This window comes from Muntiacus reevesi, chromosome 13, assembly GCF_963930625.1.
Source record: "Muntiacus reevesi chromosome 13, mMunRee1.1, whole genome shotgun sequence".
Lineage (NCBI taxonomy): Eukaryota > Metazoa > Chordata > Mammalia > Artiodactyla > Cervidae > Muntiacus > Muntiacus reevesi.
The window spans coordinates 27097720-27113626 of NC_089261.1; the positions used below are offsets into that span (position 1 = coordinate 27097720).

The 15907-nt window shown below is 53.2% G+C and overlaps 1 protein-coding gene across 2 annotated transcripts in view; it reads left to right on the forward strand.

Moving 5' to 3' along the window:
- Window positions 1-15907, forward strand: part of ADGRD1 (adhesion G protein-coupled receptor D1) — a 174403-nt gene that overhangs the window by 140504 nt on the left and 17992 nt on the right. For both annotated transcript variants that reach the window (XM_065904023.1, XM_065904024.1), the window contains 4 exons: window positions 853-964; window positions 3500-3653; window positions 9283-9349; window positions 11648-11714. In XM_065904023.1, coding sequence (XP_065760095.1) covers window positions 853-964; window positions 3500-3653; window positions 9283-9349; window positions 11648-11714 — 400 coding nt within the window. The remainder of the gene's footprint in view (window positions 1-852; window positions 965-3499; window positions 3654-9282; window positions 9350-11647; window positions 11715-15907) is intronic.

The following is a 15907-nucleotide window of genomic DNA, read 5'->3' on the forward strand; positions in this document are numbered from 1 at the left end:
GTTGGCACCCCTCCTCACCTGCCCTGTTCCCTGAGGACACCGGTCACCTGGGTGACTCTGTCTAGGGGCATCCCGGGTTTGGTTGGTCCGGGGGCTGCAACCACAATGGCAGGGGAGGCTGTTAGCTTCCCGGGCCCCTGCTGCAGCCCACCAGGGACCTGGGCACTCTGGGGGGCGGGGCGGGGGTTCCCACTGTACACAGGAACTTCTGGTGGGATCTGAGCCAGGTGAGAGGAGATGGAGGTGGGTTTGGAGGGGCCCCAGTGTTACGCTCAGGATGTTCTTGCTTTGATTCTCTTGTTCCCCAACTATTTGCTCAGCAAGTCCAAACCCATCACCCCCCACCCCCACTCCAACCCACTCAGGCCTATAGTCATCTCTGAGGACGCAGTTGCACCCAAGATAGTAAAAGCATGCATGATTAGGGGTGGGGGTGGGGAGGCAGATGACAAGTGAGGATGAGAAGGCCTGAACACACACCTCCACAGCCATCCGAGCCCTGAGGGCAGTTCAGAGGGGAAGTGGGGCTCCCTCAGGCTCAGGAAGGACTTTACTGCAGAGTAATAGCTGGTACAAAGACCCCGAGGATGGAGCGGGCTGGGGATCTTGGAGAACCAGAAAAGGGGGTCTGTGATCAGAGGAAGGAAAGAGCTGAGTCTGAGTGATGGGCAAGGGTCAGGTCCTGCAGGGCCTGTGGAATGAGCTGGGTCATTTCCAAGAGTAATAGGGAGCCATTGAGGGTTCATAACCAGACATGGCAGCACCCAGGCAGGCTTATTAAGACCTCCTTGGTGGTCCTTGGAGGAGCAGTAGGGGGCAGCCACAGTTGAGCTGGTGCCTGTCTGCCCCCAGCTCGGTCAGCACCATCCGGAACCAGCGTTACCACATCCACGCCAACCTGTCCTGCGCCGTCCTGGTGGCCCAGGTCCTGCTGCTCATCAGCTTCCGCTTCGAGCCCGGCACGGTGAGTGGGTCGCCTGGGTCCTGATGTGTCCACAGTGGGCCTCCCTCCCGTCCCCTCCTCCCTCCACCAGGGGGACATCAGCAGGGGTGGCACCTGCTGGTTTCAACTCAGAATTCAGACCATCAGATAGCCAGGCTGTGGTTCCTCTGGGAGAGACAGGGAAGATGACTGGCATGGGCTGGCCTTCCTGCTCACATCAGTCTTGGTAATGAAGACAGGTACAGCCATGACTCTGTGCTGGGCGCTGTGCTGGGGGCTTACATAGATCCACTCAGTTAATCCTCATAACAAGCCCAGGAAGTGATGCCACAAAGGCAGGATTGAGGCACAGAGGGTTACAGTGACTCGCCCAGTTAAGTGCCGACCAAAGTCTGACCTCGTGCAGTCTTGCTGCAGACACTGCTCTCCATTTCTGCTCGGACCGCACACAGCCACACCCCTCCTCTGCCTGCCCAGGGCAGGTGCTCTCCACAAAGGGACTGTGAAGACCTAGATCCACATTTCTGTACCCTTTGAATCAGGCAGGGAATTCTCTGGGGAACTAGGAGGTCTTAGATCTCACAGAAAGTCAAATCCTGAGAGCAGAATGACCCAGGCTTGGATGATGTGGGTTATAAGCCTGGTTGATGGGAAGAAGCAGATATGGGCTTGCTCTACACTAGGACAGAAGGAGAACTGAGCAGTATGAATCAGTGGTCCTGGGATACAATCACACTTGGCTAAAGGAAGATGAACTCTTTATCCCCCTAAGTGAGGGTTAGCAGAGCCTGTTATCCTCATACCCAGCAGGGTTCTCAGTCCACCTGCCTGTCCTGGAGCTTCTGCCTAAGGAGAGATCCACTCTCCTCTGCTCACAGGTTTAGGGGTTCATCCAAGCATCTAAGAAGTTCTTGGCTGTGCCGTGGACAGATGAGCCTGCACCAGCCTCATTCTCTCCTAGTGAATGCCTTTCAAACTCCACTGTGGATCATCACATGGGATTTTCTTAAAATGTAGATTCGGGTTCAGCAGGATCTATAGTTCCTGTTTCCATCCAGCATCTGGGTGATGCTGATGCTGTTGGCCCAAGTCACACTGAGAGGAGTGAACTCCCATGGTGTGATGGCAGCAGGAGGGAAAGTGGTCCAGGCATTCATGGTCCAGATCGTGACCCTAGGGGCTGGGAGCCTTCTCCCTCTCAGAGCCCATGTATGTGAAATCCCAGGCAGGGCTCCAGTGGGTGGATCTGCTTGAGTGATCCACCCACTGGATGACCTCTGAGACAGACAGGAAAGGTGACTGTGGTGGCTGGTCTCATCAGAGCCTCTGTGTATGTGTATAGGGGGTGAAGGGGAATTCCCAGATGAAAGGGGAAGCTGGTCCTAAAAGGTACAGAGCCATGAGTACTGGGGCCACAAAAATAATAGATATGTCCTATATTTATATCTAACTTTGACACCTGATGACAAGAAACACAGCATTTTAGCAACTTGTTCCTTTTTCTTCCCCTAAGAAGTAACTGTCCAGGGGGCCTTGGGAGGACAGGACATAGAGCCCACACAGAGATGGTCGTTCTTGTTTTCATCTTTGTTTTCCTCCCCGACTCCTGGTTCCCTGGCCCTTTGATCTGAGCTTAGGGATGGGTGGGTGTGAATTTACAGAGAGCATAGGGGCTAGGGAATGGGGGGGGGGGGGGCAGTGTGCGAAATTTCTGATCGAGGTCCTGGGGAGAATCTGAGGCCACATGGCTGAGCCTGAAGCTGTGGCCATGACACCAGGAGCAGGAGGGACCAGATGCCCCGTGATGCTCTGAACAGAGGAGAGGAGCACATCTGCCCTGGCCGGCTAGTCAGAGAGAAGGCAGGTGGGCATTCTGGATGTCAGTGCCCCGAAGAGCCAAGAAAAGCAGACATTACAGGTCGTTTGTACATCTCTGTGTGTTACACACCTGTTTGAGAGTAAACTCCAGGGAAGTAGCTGTGTCACTCAGGTCGTTCAGCTCCAGGTAGGTAACCAACACCTTGAAGTGGAGAACTAAAACAGACACGTCACATGCTGATTTCTCTCTTCCCCTCAACTCCATTCCCCTCATACACTGCTCTGCAACACCTCCCCGCTCCAGAGCCAAGCTTACTTCATAAGCTCCAGGCTAGGGTCCTTAGGTCGGGAGCTATGAGGGAAACCCGCTTGTTGATGGCTCCGCCCACTCTGGAGCGCTGGCCAGCTCCCTGGCCAGTCACATGTCCGCCCCCAACCAATCCTGTGGCAGGGATGGGGATATTTATGCTGATTGGCTGGGCCAGTCCCCTGCCCTCTCGTGAACCAATCACTGTGCCTGGGGGAGGTTCTGATTGGCTACTGCTTGAGTCACGTGTTCCACTCAAATCACCCCTCCCACGCCCCCGGAAAAGCAAAATGAGACACTCCAGAAAGAAATGAAACCACGTGACCATAGGGCACCCCCAGAAAATCTGTGGAGGGAGGTTGAGACAACAGCGAACACCCACTGCTCACACCCTGAGAGAACTTATTTTCTATGCGTTGCTTTGCTCCTAGGCCCCGTGCCAGGTGATGGCCATGCTTCTGCACTACTTCTTCCTGAGCGCCTTTGCGTGGATGCTGGTAGAAGGGTTGCATCTCTACAGCATGGTGATCAAGGTCTTTGGCTCAGAAGATAGCAAGCACCGCTACTACTATGGGATAGGATGGGGTAGGTGGGGATGGGATGGGGAGGTGGGGATGGAATGGGGCCGTGGGCAGAGGTGGGTTGCGATTGCATCTTCACTTGAAACACTTTGAAGAAGCCAGGTGCTCTTAGTGTTGAACTTCCCCACACTGTTTTTCAAAAAAGTCAGTTCCCATGGGGAGTGCTTTGGAGTGTTCTGTTCTAATGGTCGGGTTCCCTTCTGTCTAGGAAAGATCTCAGAGTCATGCTCCTGAGCCAGTGTGGGAACAGTGGCCTGCTTCTCTTGGATTGATACCCAGCTTTAGTGTGGGGCGCTGGGCAGGGGAGGTAGCCTCTAATGCCACAGTGTATGGGTGCCCTGGGGGTAGGGCGGTCGGGTCCCTGTGTTCCCAGCCAGTCACACCCTGGGTGGACTCTGTAGACTGTGGGTTGTGGTTGGAGGCAGAAAGGAATTCCCGATCTCTGGGTTGCTGTTACCTGGAATAGAGTTTTTGCAATGTGGTGTTAAGGACAATGAGATATGCAGGCAGTCTGCCCCAGGGAGGTATTGTGGCTTTGGATTGGGCCCCAGGGGAGGGAGTCTGTCTTGTTAGCCAAGCCTGCCTGGAGTGGAGCAGATTGTAGCCCAGGTGTCCTAGTCTGTCTGTTTTACTCTCTATTTTTAGTAGGTTTTCTTGAATAAATTCTTCTTAATTTGCAGCAAGCCCTTAGGAACATTTACAGAGACTTTATATATGCTTGTGTTTTTTTAAAAGCTAACTTTCATCAGTTATGGTGGCCCTTTATCCTGGGAGTTACCTTCCCATTGACGTGACTCCTTTGCTGAACTTCCTCCTTGCCCATCTCGAGGTGGAGCCCCAGAACATAGGAGACCCTGCTTCCTGCCAGAGTAATGGACACCTGGCATTCTTGCATTTGCTATAAAGCATTAGTCCATCATCAGGGACCTGCTACTCCTTTCTAGTTTTCTTGCAATAGATTTAATTTTCACAGTTCTCGTGGTGCAGGGAACAGACAAACATTTTATTTTGTGCTTTGAGCTGGCTAACGAAATGGGGGGAGAGGAGACTCATGGGCCCCACTCAAGCATGACCGTCTCCTTCCATCCAGCTGTGACTCCCTGAAAGAGGCGGGTTGCTCCTGCCTCTGACTTCTGTCTTCATTTAGTAAGTGTTTACAGGATGATGTGTGATCAACCACCTGTGATGACTAGTTTTTTTTATGGAAATGGCCATACAGTTTAGATTTGTATGTACGTGTCCGTGTGTTGCACACCCCATAGCCACAGCAAGGACGGTTGAAATGAATTAAGTGTGGAATTTGTCTCTGCAGTGACAGGAGCCATCTATGCTGGTTCAGGGTAGAGGTGGGGGTCACAATCCAATCCAGCCATGAAGGATGGCTTCTTTAGCCTGCAATGTATTAGAGGAAAAACAATGAAATATTTGCCAATACATAAAAATGGAGTTTTACATAAAATTACGGGTTCTTTTGAGAAATGAGGAGATCTGGAAACCCTGAGTTTCCATTCCTACTTGACAGCAGTGGCTGTGACTGTGTGGTTTCTGATCCCAGTGTCTTCCCTGTGGGTGTTCTTAGGCCTGCACAGCCTCCATCAGAGACTCCTTCCAAATAGAGGGCTGGGATGGGTTCTAGCAGGCCTGCCACCTCTGTCTCCAGTCTGCGTCCCCTTAACTGATTTCATCAGGGCTCAGAACTGCACCCTTCCTTCAGATTGGTTAGACTTAGCTCTGGGCCTGAGTACAGACAGTCTGCCGGTGGCTGGACTCTCTCTACCCGCAGTTATTAACTAGGAGGGAGCTAGAGGCTGACCCAGGGCCCTGGGAGGTCACACTATAGGAAGGATCCCCCAGAGAGAGGCCACTTCCCTAGAGATTTTCAGCCTGCTCTTACAGCGACCTTCAAACGGTATCATTTTTTGAAACTCAGGGATTGTGGTTTTAGCTGACTTGGAATTGGAGGTGTCCCATGAACAACCTACCCGAGGTTTTGCCATACATATGTCAGGCCCTATGCTTGAACTTGTAAGGTGGGTGAAATGTAATCTCTGTCCTCAAGGAGTTCACCTGGGAACTGGGAGAGGAGGTGAGTGATAAACAATTGAGTGTTTGTTTATGTGTTGGTGCAGGAGACATGAATCTCTGACCACAAATTCAGAAGTGGTCAGAGAATCAATCATAAACTCAGAAGCGAAAGAAATCCAGCTTGCTTCATTTTTGTCTGTTATGACTTCATTTCTTTTGTGAGTGTCCACTCATCTAGGCTTCCCTGGTGATTCAGATGGTAAAGAATCTGCCTGCAGTGCAGGAGATCCCAGGTTTGATCCCTGGGTTGGGAAGATCTCCTGGAGGAGGGCATGGCAACCCACTCCAGTATTCTTGCCTGGAGAATCCCATGGACAGAGGAGCCTGGTGGGCTATAGTCCCTAGGGTGGCAAAAAGTCAGACATGATTGAGTAACTAACACTTTCACTTTCACTCATCTAGGGTTGAAAACTTCATTGTAGTTCATTTTAGACCCTGCCTTTCTCTGAAATCATGCTGGTATCCCAGGGAAGTGACATAGTACCAAGATCTTGGGAGGTGTGTGAGTCAGGACAGGCTAGATCATGCTGCCATAACAAGCTGCTTCCAACTCACATCAGTTGAAAACAGCAACGTTTATCTCCTGTGTACCCTGTGTGTCCTCAGTGGGCTGGTGGCCACAGAGGGGCTCTGCTCAGGGCAGTCCCTCAGCAGCCCAGGGTGATGGGGAAGTTGCTGCCTTGAGCCATAGCTGGTTGCTGTGAGAGAGAAGATGGTCCGGGTGGATATCACCCTGGAAATTAAACACTTGACCGATAGAGGCATGTGTCCCTTCTGTTCACAACTCACAGCCCAGAAGGAGTTGATGATCCAACAGCTTTGGATATGGAAGTGCAAACCTCTCACGTGCCCAGAGCGAGGCATCCAGAATACCGCCTCAGTGACTTCTATCAGAGGGTGGACCACTTGTCTCCTGGCCCTGTTATCTCTCTGCCCCTTTCTGCTGAGACATCCCTACCCCTGTGTTGGATTTCATATTATCCATCCTCTCCATATGTTGCTGTGTGTGTCCAGGTTAATATTTCATAGCAATGCTCCTTATGGTCACTCCTTACATCACCCCTCCCCACTTCCCTGGATTTTAGGAGGCAACAGCCAGTGTGGTTACTCTGAAAGGTCACCACATTCCAAAGAGAACACTTCTTTCTTTAAAAGATTTATTTATTTACTTATTTTTGGCTGTACTGGGTCTTTTTTGCTGCGTGGGCTTTTCTCTAGTTGCAGAGAGTGGGGACTACTCTCTAGTTCCGGTGCATGGGCTTCTCATTGCAGCGGCTTCTCCTGTTTCAGAGCACAAGCTATAGGGCACATGGGCTCAGTAGCTGCAGCTTCCAAGTTCCAGAGCACAGGCTCAATAGTTGTGGTGGACGGGCTTAGTTGCACCATGGCATGTGGGCTCTTCCTGGACCAGGGATTGAACCCATGTCTCTTGCATTGGCAGGTGGATTCTTTACCACTGAGCCACCAGGGAAGTCCAAAGTAAGCACTTCTTGAGCTCCATACAGTCAACATCCAGAGGACAGGGCCAGAGGGACTTCAAGTTGTTTGCAGAAGCAGGTCACGTGTCTGTGTGGGTTAATGAGGTGTGAATTTCAGATGAAGGCAACAGTGGAAAAGACATCTGAGTTTGTTAGTAATAGTGGAGGTTATTGTTCAGAGATGGGCTTTGTACATCAATGCCTCCTTGATCATGTCCATGGCCTCAGCTCGTGTGGTCCTCATAGTAGCCTGATGTCGCCTCCGTTTCCAGAGTGAGAACCTGGCGACCCAGAGAGGTTCAGCTGAGCCCTTGAGGCTGCACAGCTGGTCCAGGGTGGCCCTGGGGATAGAACCATGTGTCGTTTGGCTCCAAAACCTAGGCTCTTCCTGCTGACTGATGTCTGCATCCTCCTCCCACACTTCTCTTCCTGCCGCCTGTGAATTTTCCTTCTTAACAACACCCTCACCTGATCCCTGTGGCTCCTGCAGTGTGTTTCAGAGAAAGCAGAGAGTGGAACTTGCCCTCTTCTCATACCCTTCTGGTCACCTTTCGTGGCCTGTCCTCTGCAGGACACAGAGGATGGTGCTGGGGAAGCCATGACCAAGGACTGTCAGTGTTGCTTTGGGGATCATGGGAGAAACACATCACAACACAGTTGTGAAGGCAGAAAAAGAAGCTTTGAGTCTTCCATTTAAATTTGGGCAGTAAAGAGATGGCAGCCTCTGACTTGGGCCCCCGCCATGGCCAGGATCAGTGGCGAGAGGTGTGGCGGCTCCAGGTGAAGCCTCAACCACTGAGTTTGGAAATTCATCCTCTCTGGCCCCTCCAATTCTTCCTGCCTTTCAGAACCCACCCAAATGGGGCCCTGGGGCCTCTGCCAGGGCCCCATGTGCACCTGCCAGGCTGTCCTGTGGACCCAGTGCTCCCGCAGGGCCTACTTCTCCTGCACCCTGAGGCTTGGGCTTCCTTGGGAAGGTGGAAGCGGGGGGACCTTGGTGCACCATGCCAAGGTCCCTTACCATCTTAGGTCCCGTGTATTCCTCCCACCCTAAGTGAGCCAGGCAGTGGGGGTTCCCTGTGACATCTGAGGAAACTGAGGCCCTCAGTGAGTGGGCAGCAGGGTGGGGGCCTGGTCCCAGGACCCCGCTTGTCTCCTGTAACTCTGGGTCCATCAAGGCAGGAAGCCTGCAGCCAGCGGCTCCAACATCTGGAAAGGCTTTGGCTTCTAGGAGGTCGTGCATACAGGTGGGGAACCCAGTGTGGTAGCAGGTCAGCGGTGAGAGGCGCACCTCCTCCTGGTCCCAACACCTCTCCCCAGAGGCTGCTCTTCTCCTGTGAAAGCCTGATGACTGTCTTGTGCAGACGTCCTGTGATGCAGACTATTTTGACATCAAGACAAAGTGTTTGAGAGATGGGATGATTCTCCAGAAACCCCTTTTCAAGATAATTTAAAATTGATCCTCAGAAAGGCAGGTGTGGGACTGACTGAGCCACCAGACATCCCAGGAGGGCTGTGGCTTTGAGGTGCCCAGGCCTGGAGTGAGAGGGAGCAGGCTCCCTCTGGGTCCTGGAGCAGGTCTCCCATGGGTGGGACAGACTCAGCTCGGGGGCGGGCAACAGAGAGCCACTTGTTGTAATGTATTCCCCCACCTTTTGTTCCTTGGAATCTGCCAAGTGCAGTTTCCTGGTCAGGAGCCCTTTCTCCTGGAGGGGAGGGTCAGTGGGTGGAAGGGGCCCCTTGCTGTCTCTCCCCCGTCCCTTCCTTGCAGGGAAGCAGAGGGAGACCCTGTGCTCACAGCACTGATCAGTCAGAGGCCCTGGGTATGCACGGCTGCTTTCTGAGCAGCCAGAAGCGGTTTTCAGATATAGAATAGATTCATAACGGATCTGCCCTAAAATGCACATGTGTGTTATCTCTTTGTTTAGACTCTTAAGTCCTTGGATCCTAGAGGCTGTTCTGTGCCCTCAGCACTCAGCACACAGTTTTTTGTATCCATCAGGTATAAAATGAATAAATGCATCAAAAGAGACTGGCGCTAATACGGTACTCTGCTCTCATTTTTTGCAGGTTTTCCTCTTCTGATCTGTATCATTTCAATAGTCTTTGCCATGGACAGTTATGGAACAAGTAAGAAGTAAGTGAAAGGGTGATCCTGTGTTGGCAGGACTCCCGTGGGGAAGGTTCCCATGGCCCCGGCTCATTGGCTTCCTGTGTTCTTCTGGGGGAGGGGTCTGTCCAAGGCTGGCATCTTCCAGCCCTGACAGTTTCTTAAAAAAAAGTGTTTTGGGCTTTCTCCTACCTTGAAACTAGCAACGAGGGGGTCCTCGTGCCTCCAGGACTGTGTGGCCGGTACAAGTTTCTAATGGGAACTTTCCATCCCTACAGTTTTCCTAGACATGCTGTCTGGTCACCCGTGGAGCCCAGTTTTGTGTTGGTCAGCAAGTGCCTAGTTCATAAGAAGTCTCATTGACTTACAGTCAAGTGAACACAAGACTGTGTGCTTGTAGACCAGTGTGCGCCCGCAGGGGGCCCCAAGGTTCTCGCGGGGGCGGCAGCAGATGGGACCCTGTATGTTCTAGACCTCATGCCACTGTTTTGAAACTGCAGCTGGTGGGTCCAGAGTTGAATCAAGAAGAGGCTGGGTTGGTGCTGGGCAGCCAGGCCAGGTGTTCAGGTTCTAGAAAGTTGATTTCCTTTCCTCCCAAAGAGAAAAAGGCTTTAGCTCAACCGTCTTTAGGAGGCTGCCGCCTCTCGAAAGAAGACACCATGGAGAGAGTTTAAGAAGAGAGAGGGAGTTAAACTTGGTCATGACTTCAGCCTGAGATAATTTCTCAACTGAGTTGCTAAACTGGGAGGAATTTGGCTTATTCCACTTTAGGGCAACAATTTCCTGGAGATGAGGCTTTTAAAGAAAGTGCTGTCTGAGTGCATACTGAAAGAAGAATGATTAAACAACCATTGTTCTGGCCCATCCCTTGCAAGCCTGTGTGGTATCTGAAGTCAAGGCGCAAATTAAAAGAAGAAACTTCATCTCAGACACATCTCGTTGGCATTTGTTCAGTTTCTTTCCATCTGGGAGTGCAGATGCTGGCCGCCCACAGCGCGTGGCTCAGCTCCAGGGTCTGAGTCTGATATAAGCCTCTCACCCACACACGTGCCTGAGAGCGAGGCAGCCTTGGCAAATGTCCGGAGGGTCACTGAGTGTCTGGTGGGGATGGGGGATCTGAAGATGCTTGTCCACTTAACACTCTGCATGACAGCGGTGGAAAGCACGGGCTTCCTCCTGCAGAGTCATCACCCTCTCAGGGAGCCTGGGCCGGAGCTGCCCCTCTGCAGAGGGACCACTGTACTCACCGTGTGTTTCCATGAGAGATGCCGCATCCTCAGACAGGAGGCTCTTCTCTCCAGGGTCTGGATTCCAGACAGGAACGAGCCTCTTACAGGCCCTGTCTCATGTCTGGGACACTTCATGTCTCCTGATCCAGGAGGTCTCAGGGGGAGGACTGGGGTCAGAAAGGCAGGTGCAGGAGCATGGGCTTGGGTCCCCTAACCTCCCTGGGCCTCAGCCTCCTCCTCTGCAGGGCGAGCATCATCACAGCGCCTGCCTCGGAGGGTGCTATGGAGTCACAGGGGATGATGTGCCTCTGGGTTTGCAGAGCTGGGGGCAGGGGCCATGCTCCTTGAGTAGGTGTGAGTGAGTGACCAGGTGACATCCACGTCCTGAGTCAGTGAGGATGCGTCGTGGGCCTGACCAGATCCCAGCGGGTGTGCCAGGCCCCTGGGGCTGCCCCCAGATCCAGGGAGGGATGTGTCTAAGGGACATCCGGGCTGTTGGCAGTTCTGAAGCTCTGGAGAGAAATGAGGTAGTAGAGGGCCTGGCGGTCCTGCCTGAGCCCCTGGAATCACGTATCGGAAGCCAGGAGGAATTTCACAACCTTAAAACTGGACCCTACATCCCAGACAAGGCTTCTCTGGAAGTCAGAGCCGTGGCTGGGATCCACTGGGACCATTCCTCTCGGTTGAGGGGGCACTGCTAGGAGGGGCAGATAGCTGATGAGCCGATGAAGATGGTCAGCCCTGTGTCACATGATGCCTCCTCACTCCTCCAATAGGCAAAGACCTATTTATTTATCATAATAAAATGAAAGCCTCTGTTGGATTTTGGCTAGACTCTGCAGAGATGGTGAAGTTTTTCACTAACTAGGTGACCTGTAAAAGCCTTCTTTTTCCTGAGCCAGTCTGCAGACCTAGAACGTTCTTCCCAAGAGTGGAATGCTCTTGAGATCGTGAGCAGGATACAGGCACGTCTGTTGGGATTGACGGTATTATGGTCACCATGCCCACATTGTCCCTGTCCTCTTGTGGATGCAGGGCCCCTGCGCTGGAGTGGGTGGGGCGATGCATTGATGTAACCTTCTGTGTCCCTCCACAGTTGCTGGCTGTCACTCGGGAATGGCGCCATCTGGGCCTTTGTGGCCCCTGCCCTGTTCATCATCGTGGTATGTTCTCTGTCTTGCGGGTGCGGAGCTGGGTGGGGCTGGGGGTAGTGGAGTAGAGGAAGCACTGGGCTATGTGGAGATGGGGCTGGGATCCCCGGGAGTAATGTCCGAGGCTGTGGCAACACCAATTCTATTACAGCCCCTCTTGTGGCCCCTGACCCAGAGCCTCATTACTCCAAAAGATACTTGGCAAGGTTGGCCATGTTTTCAGATTTAATGCAGACCAGGTTAAGGCCCTTGGTGCTTTTCCCGCCAAAGCAACCAGTATGGGTGTGCACCCAGGTGGGGCAGTGCAGACCCAGCTGGTTCTTTTCCTTCTCGCTGTTCTTTCATAATTTCCTCACATGCACATCTCCATGGTCAAGGAGATGCAGGATCCAAGGCTGCGTTAGGAAGTTTTAGTCAAAGCTCCCTGGGAACCACAGGTAACAGAACTCCTGTGATTATGAAGGACCTACTCAGAGAGGTTGACAGAAATCGGGATTTATAAACTCATAGTCAGGAATGCTTGTCATGGCTGCTGGGTTCAGGATTCAGACATGGCCATCTCCACGTGTTTCTGGCTTCTCACATCTCAGCTCTATTTTCCTGTAAGTCGGCTCCATTCTTAGGCTGCCCCAGATGCTGGTAAGGAACTCTTAGGACCACACAAAATTTCAGTATCCATCTTGGGGGGAAAAAACTCCTTTACTTTTCTTGCTATTGTTCTGCTGACATGTCCCACAAAATCCTATGATTGATTCTCATCATTTCTAATGAGCTTGACTTGGAACTCTGCCCACCATTGACCCCCTCTCTCACTGAAGTCAGAGGAGCAACATGCTCTGATTGACCAGAGGAATGGAGTGTTCTGATTGGGAAGCAGAATGTTCTGACTGGCCTGAGGAACAGACTGTCCTGATTGATCAGCCCTCCCTGTGGCCAGAGGAATGAAATGCTTTGATTGGCCAAAGTTCTGAAATGCTCTGATTGGCTAGACCTAGGTCACATTTCTAACCCTGGGTCCTTGTACTTAGTTTCTGGTGAAGTTATTTAACATTAATGATAAAGGCTGAAATTTATAGAGATCTTTTAAGAAAGATGTTTTTACATTAAATGTCTCTTTTCCTTGCCCTTGAAATAGCTACTTGAAGAGACAGTGATTTCTGTTTTATAGAGGAGCAGATTGAATGATAAACTCCTGGCCCTGATTGCAGCTGTATTGCTTTAGGTGTTCCCTTCCTCTCCTCCTCCCCTTCTCCTTGCCATCTTCCTCTTGGTATTCTCCTCCTCCTTCTCCCCAGGTGCTAGTAAACCAGCTTGAGCTCTCTTGAGCAGAAAAGGCTCAGTCCTGGGAAGCACGAGGGAATCAAACATGGCTGGTTCTGGGCACTCAGTGATGTCAGCTGGTATCTCCTACTCAGCGCTGCCGCTGAGTAGGCCCCGCTGCCTCCTTGCTGTCTCCATCTGGATCAGGCAGGCTTTCCTGGGGAGGACAGCTCCTAATGGAGCTGGCACCCTGACAACACTCTTCAGCTCAAGGTGGGGAGGGAGGCACTCCTCCCAGCAGTCCCCACAGAAGTCCCAGGGCAGATTCTGATTGGTTCCTGTGGGTCAGGTGCCTGTCCCAGAGCCAATCACGGAGACTGAGATGGAGACAGATGATTGTTCGGGCCTGAACCACATGGCTGCCCAGGGGTCACCCCCCTGAACTCCAGGGCCTGGAGGTGGGGGTTCTCAGGAAGCCCTGTGAGAAGGGGGCTTTGGGGAGAGGGGAACAGCATCCTTGCACCCTGCTCAGTATTTGGGGTCTGGTCAGGGGTGAGGCATCCCCATGCTGTCCCAGTCTGAGCATCTCTCCCCACAGGTGTTGGGGGCTGATACCAGGAAACCTCCCCCACAACCCTCTTGCCCACCCTGAGCATCCACAAAACACTCTTCACACTCTGGGCTGAGACTCCAGAGGATGCTCTCCACACACCCCCAGGGTGGGGTCAAGGCTGTGTTTATTACCTCTCCAAAGGCTGCTGTCTTTGAAGCACCCTGGGTGACCCTGATACTGAAGGCGTGGGAGGGGACTCCAGCCGGAGACAATTGTGCATTTGGTGTCCTCATTCATCGCCTCCCAATCCTGATGACAAACCCAGCTTCCCATGTCACCAGTGATGGCGGTGAGAGGATGGACTTCAAGAGGGTCTGTGGACGGCATTGAAGCCCACCACCCTGCTCCCCTCCCCCACGGGGATATTTCCTAAATATTGTGAAGCCAGCCCCCCTTTCTCTCACCCCCTGCTCCCTTCCCCAGCTGCTGAGTTGAAACCTTCTTTTGACTTTGTTGCATATTCACTGACAGGGACTGAAGCCCTGGGCCCTGGTGGTTAATTAGAAATGTGTCCAAGGGAAGATTCCTGAAGATGTGGCTTCCTGCTTCTTAATTAAAATTCCATTCAGGCATCCTCATGCTACATGAGGTGCAGCAGCATCTTCTTGGTAAAGGGTTTCTGGAAGGGCAGAGCGGGGACCTCATTGTGGTGTCCTCGTCTGTTTGGGACCCGAGGGAGGGCGGGTGGTGCCAGCCCCGCACACGATCCCCTCGTTCTGGCTGCACTGACTCGCTCCCTTCCATGCTCATCTCCTTCCAGGTGATGTGGGCTCTGGGGCGTCCACAGGTACAAGCAGGAGATGGGGAGTAGGGGGGTGCTGCAAGCCTCCTGGATCCCCAGTGGTCCCAGCGCTCAAGCGTCTGTGCCAGAGGAGAGGCGGGGCTGTGCTCCCAGCTCTGTGGGGCTTCAGGGCCCCTGGGCTCTCTGTAAGATCCACATGGGGCCCTGGTGGGAGAAGTGGGCATCAACCAATCCTGATACTGTGCCCCTCCTGCCCGGGGTGGGGAGGGGTGATCTGTATGGATGTGGACCAGACTCAGAAGAGGAGGGCCCAGGAGTGCATCCCCAATTCCCTCAAGCAGGACAGTGGGGGGCAGGGGCTGCTCCATCCCCCACAGACCACACTCCTGTCTGCAGTGCCCGTGCTGCCCTGGCCACAGACTCCCTGGGTTCCGATGCTGTCCCTCTGCCCTCAGCTCCTCTGTCTCGCAGGAGCCAGGGTCCCACACACCCCATCTCTGATTGCTGGCTCCCTTGTGCTTGGGGCTTTTCTTTCTTTATCCATCATGGATGGTCAGAATCATGTAGCAGGGTCACCTCCATGAGGGAAGGGGGCACAGCTGTCTCTGCAAGGCCAGGGTGATGCACACCTGCTCTGTGAAGGCGGTCTCCTTCCAAGAAGGGCCGCCAGGTTGGGGAAGGGACGGGACTGTCGTCTCAGGTGTCCATCCTCTGCAGGAACTCTGAGCTCCGAGCACAGACCAGGGTTCTTCATTTAATTGCTTTCAGCTATGGGAGGTGGCACGTTATTGTGGTGATGGGTCCCTGAGCCTTCAGTCCAGGCTGTCCCCTGTCCCAGGGCTGTGTGAAGACTGTCTACAGTCATATTACACCCAGCCTCTCACAGGATGACAGAGGCCCCTGTGAGCGACCCGGCGGGCACTCTCGTCTCCTGCTCCTGGGGTCAGGGAAGACCCTTCACTTTGTCACCCAAATGGAGACACAGCTGACTGACTCCAGTCCCCCCGACAATTAAAGCCTCCAGGTCAGAGCATGGATGGTGGTTGGGGGTGGAAGGGAAGCAGTTGAATGTGTAAGTCCCCCATCCCTGCTCTCTCTCTCTCTGTGCTGACCTCACCCCTCAGGTCTGGAAGGCCCGGCAGCATCACCCCCTCCCAGTCTCCCTGGGTGATCTGAGTGTTTCATCTGACTTCAGTCAGTGACAGTGGGGGATCCAAGGCTTCCCTGCCTGGATCCTTCCCCCCACCCACCGCAGTGTGGGGTCTGGCTGCAGCAGGGTCCCTGCACCCCAGGTCCTCCAGGATCACTGGAGCCCCACTGTCCATCCTGGGGGGTATTACCTCCAGCCCCACCCTAGCCGCTCTCCTTGACATCAGTCATCAACACCTGAGGACTGCAGTTCTCAAACTTGTTAGCAAGGAAATTACTGGGGAGCTTGGGAGCAGTTCCCACCTTAGAGGTTCTAGATTTACTGGATGTGGGCTCTAGGACTTTTCAGAGCTCCAGGGGATTCCACCATGGAGCCAGCTTGAGGTCTGAGGAGGGCCAGGGAAAGTCAGGGAGCCTTGGATGATGAGGAGGGCGGTGTAG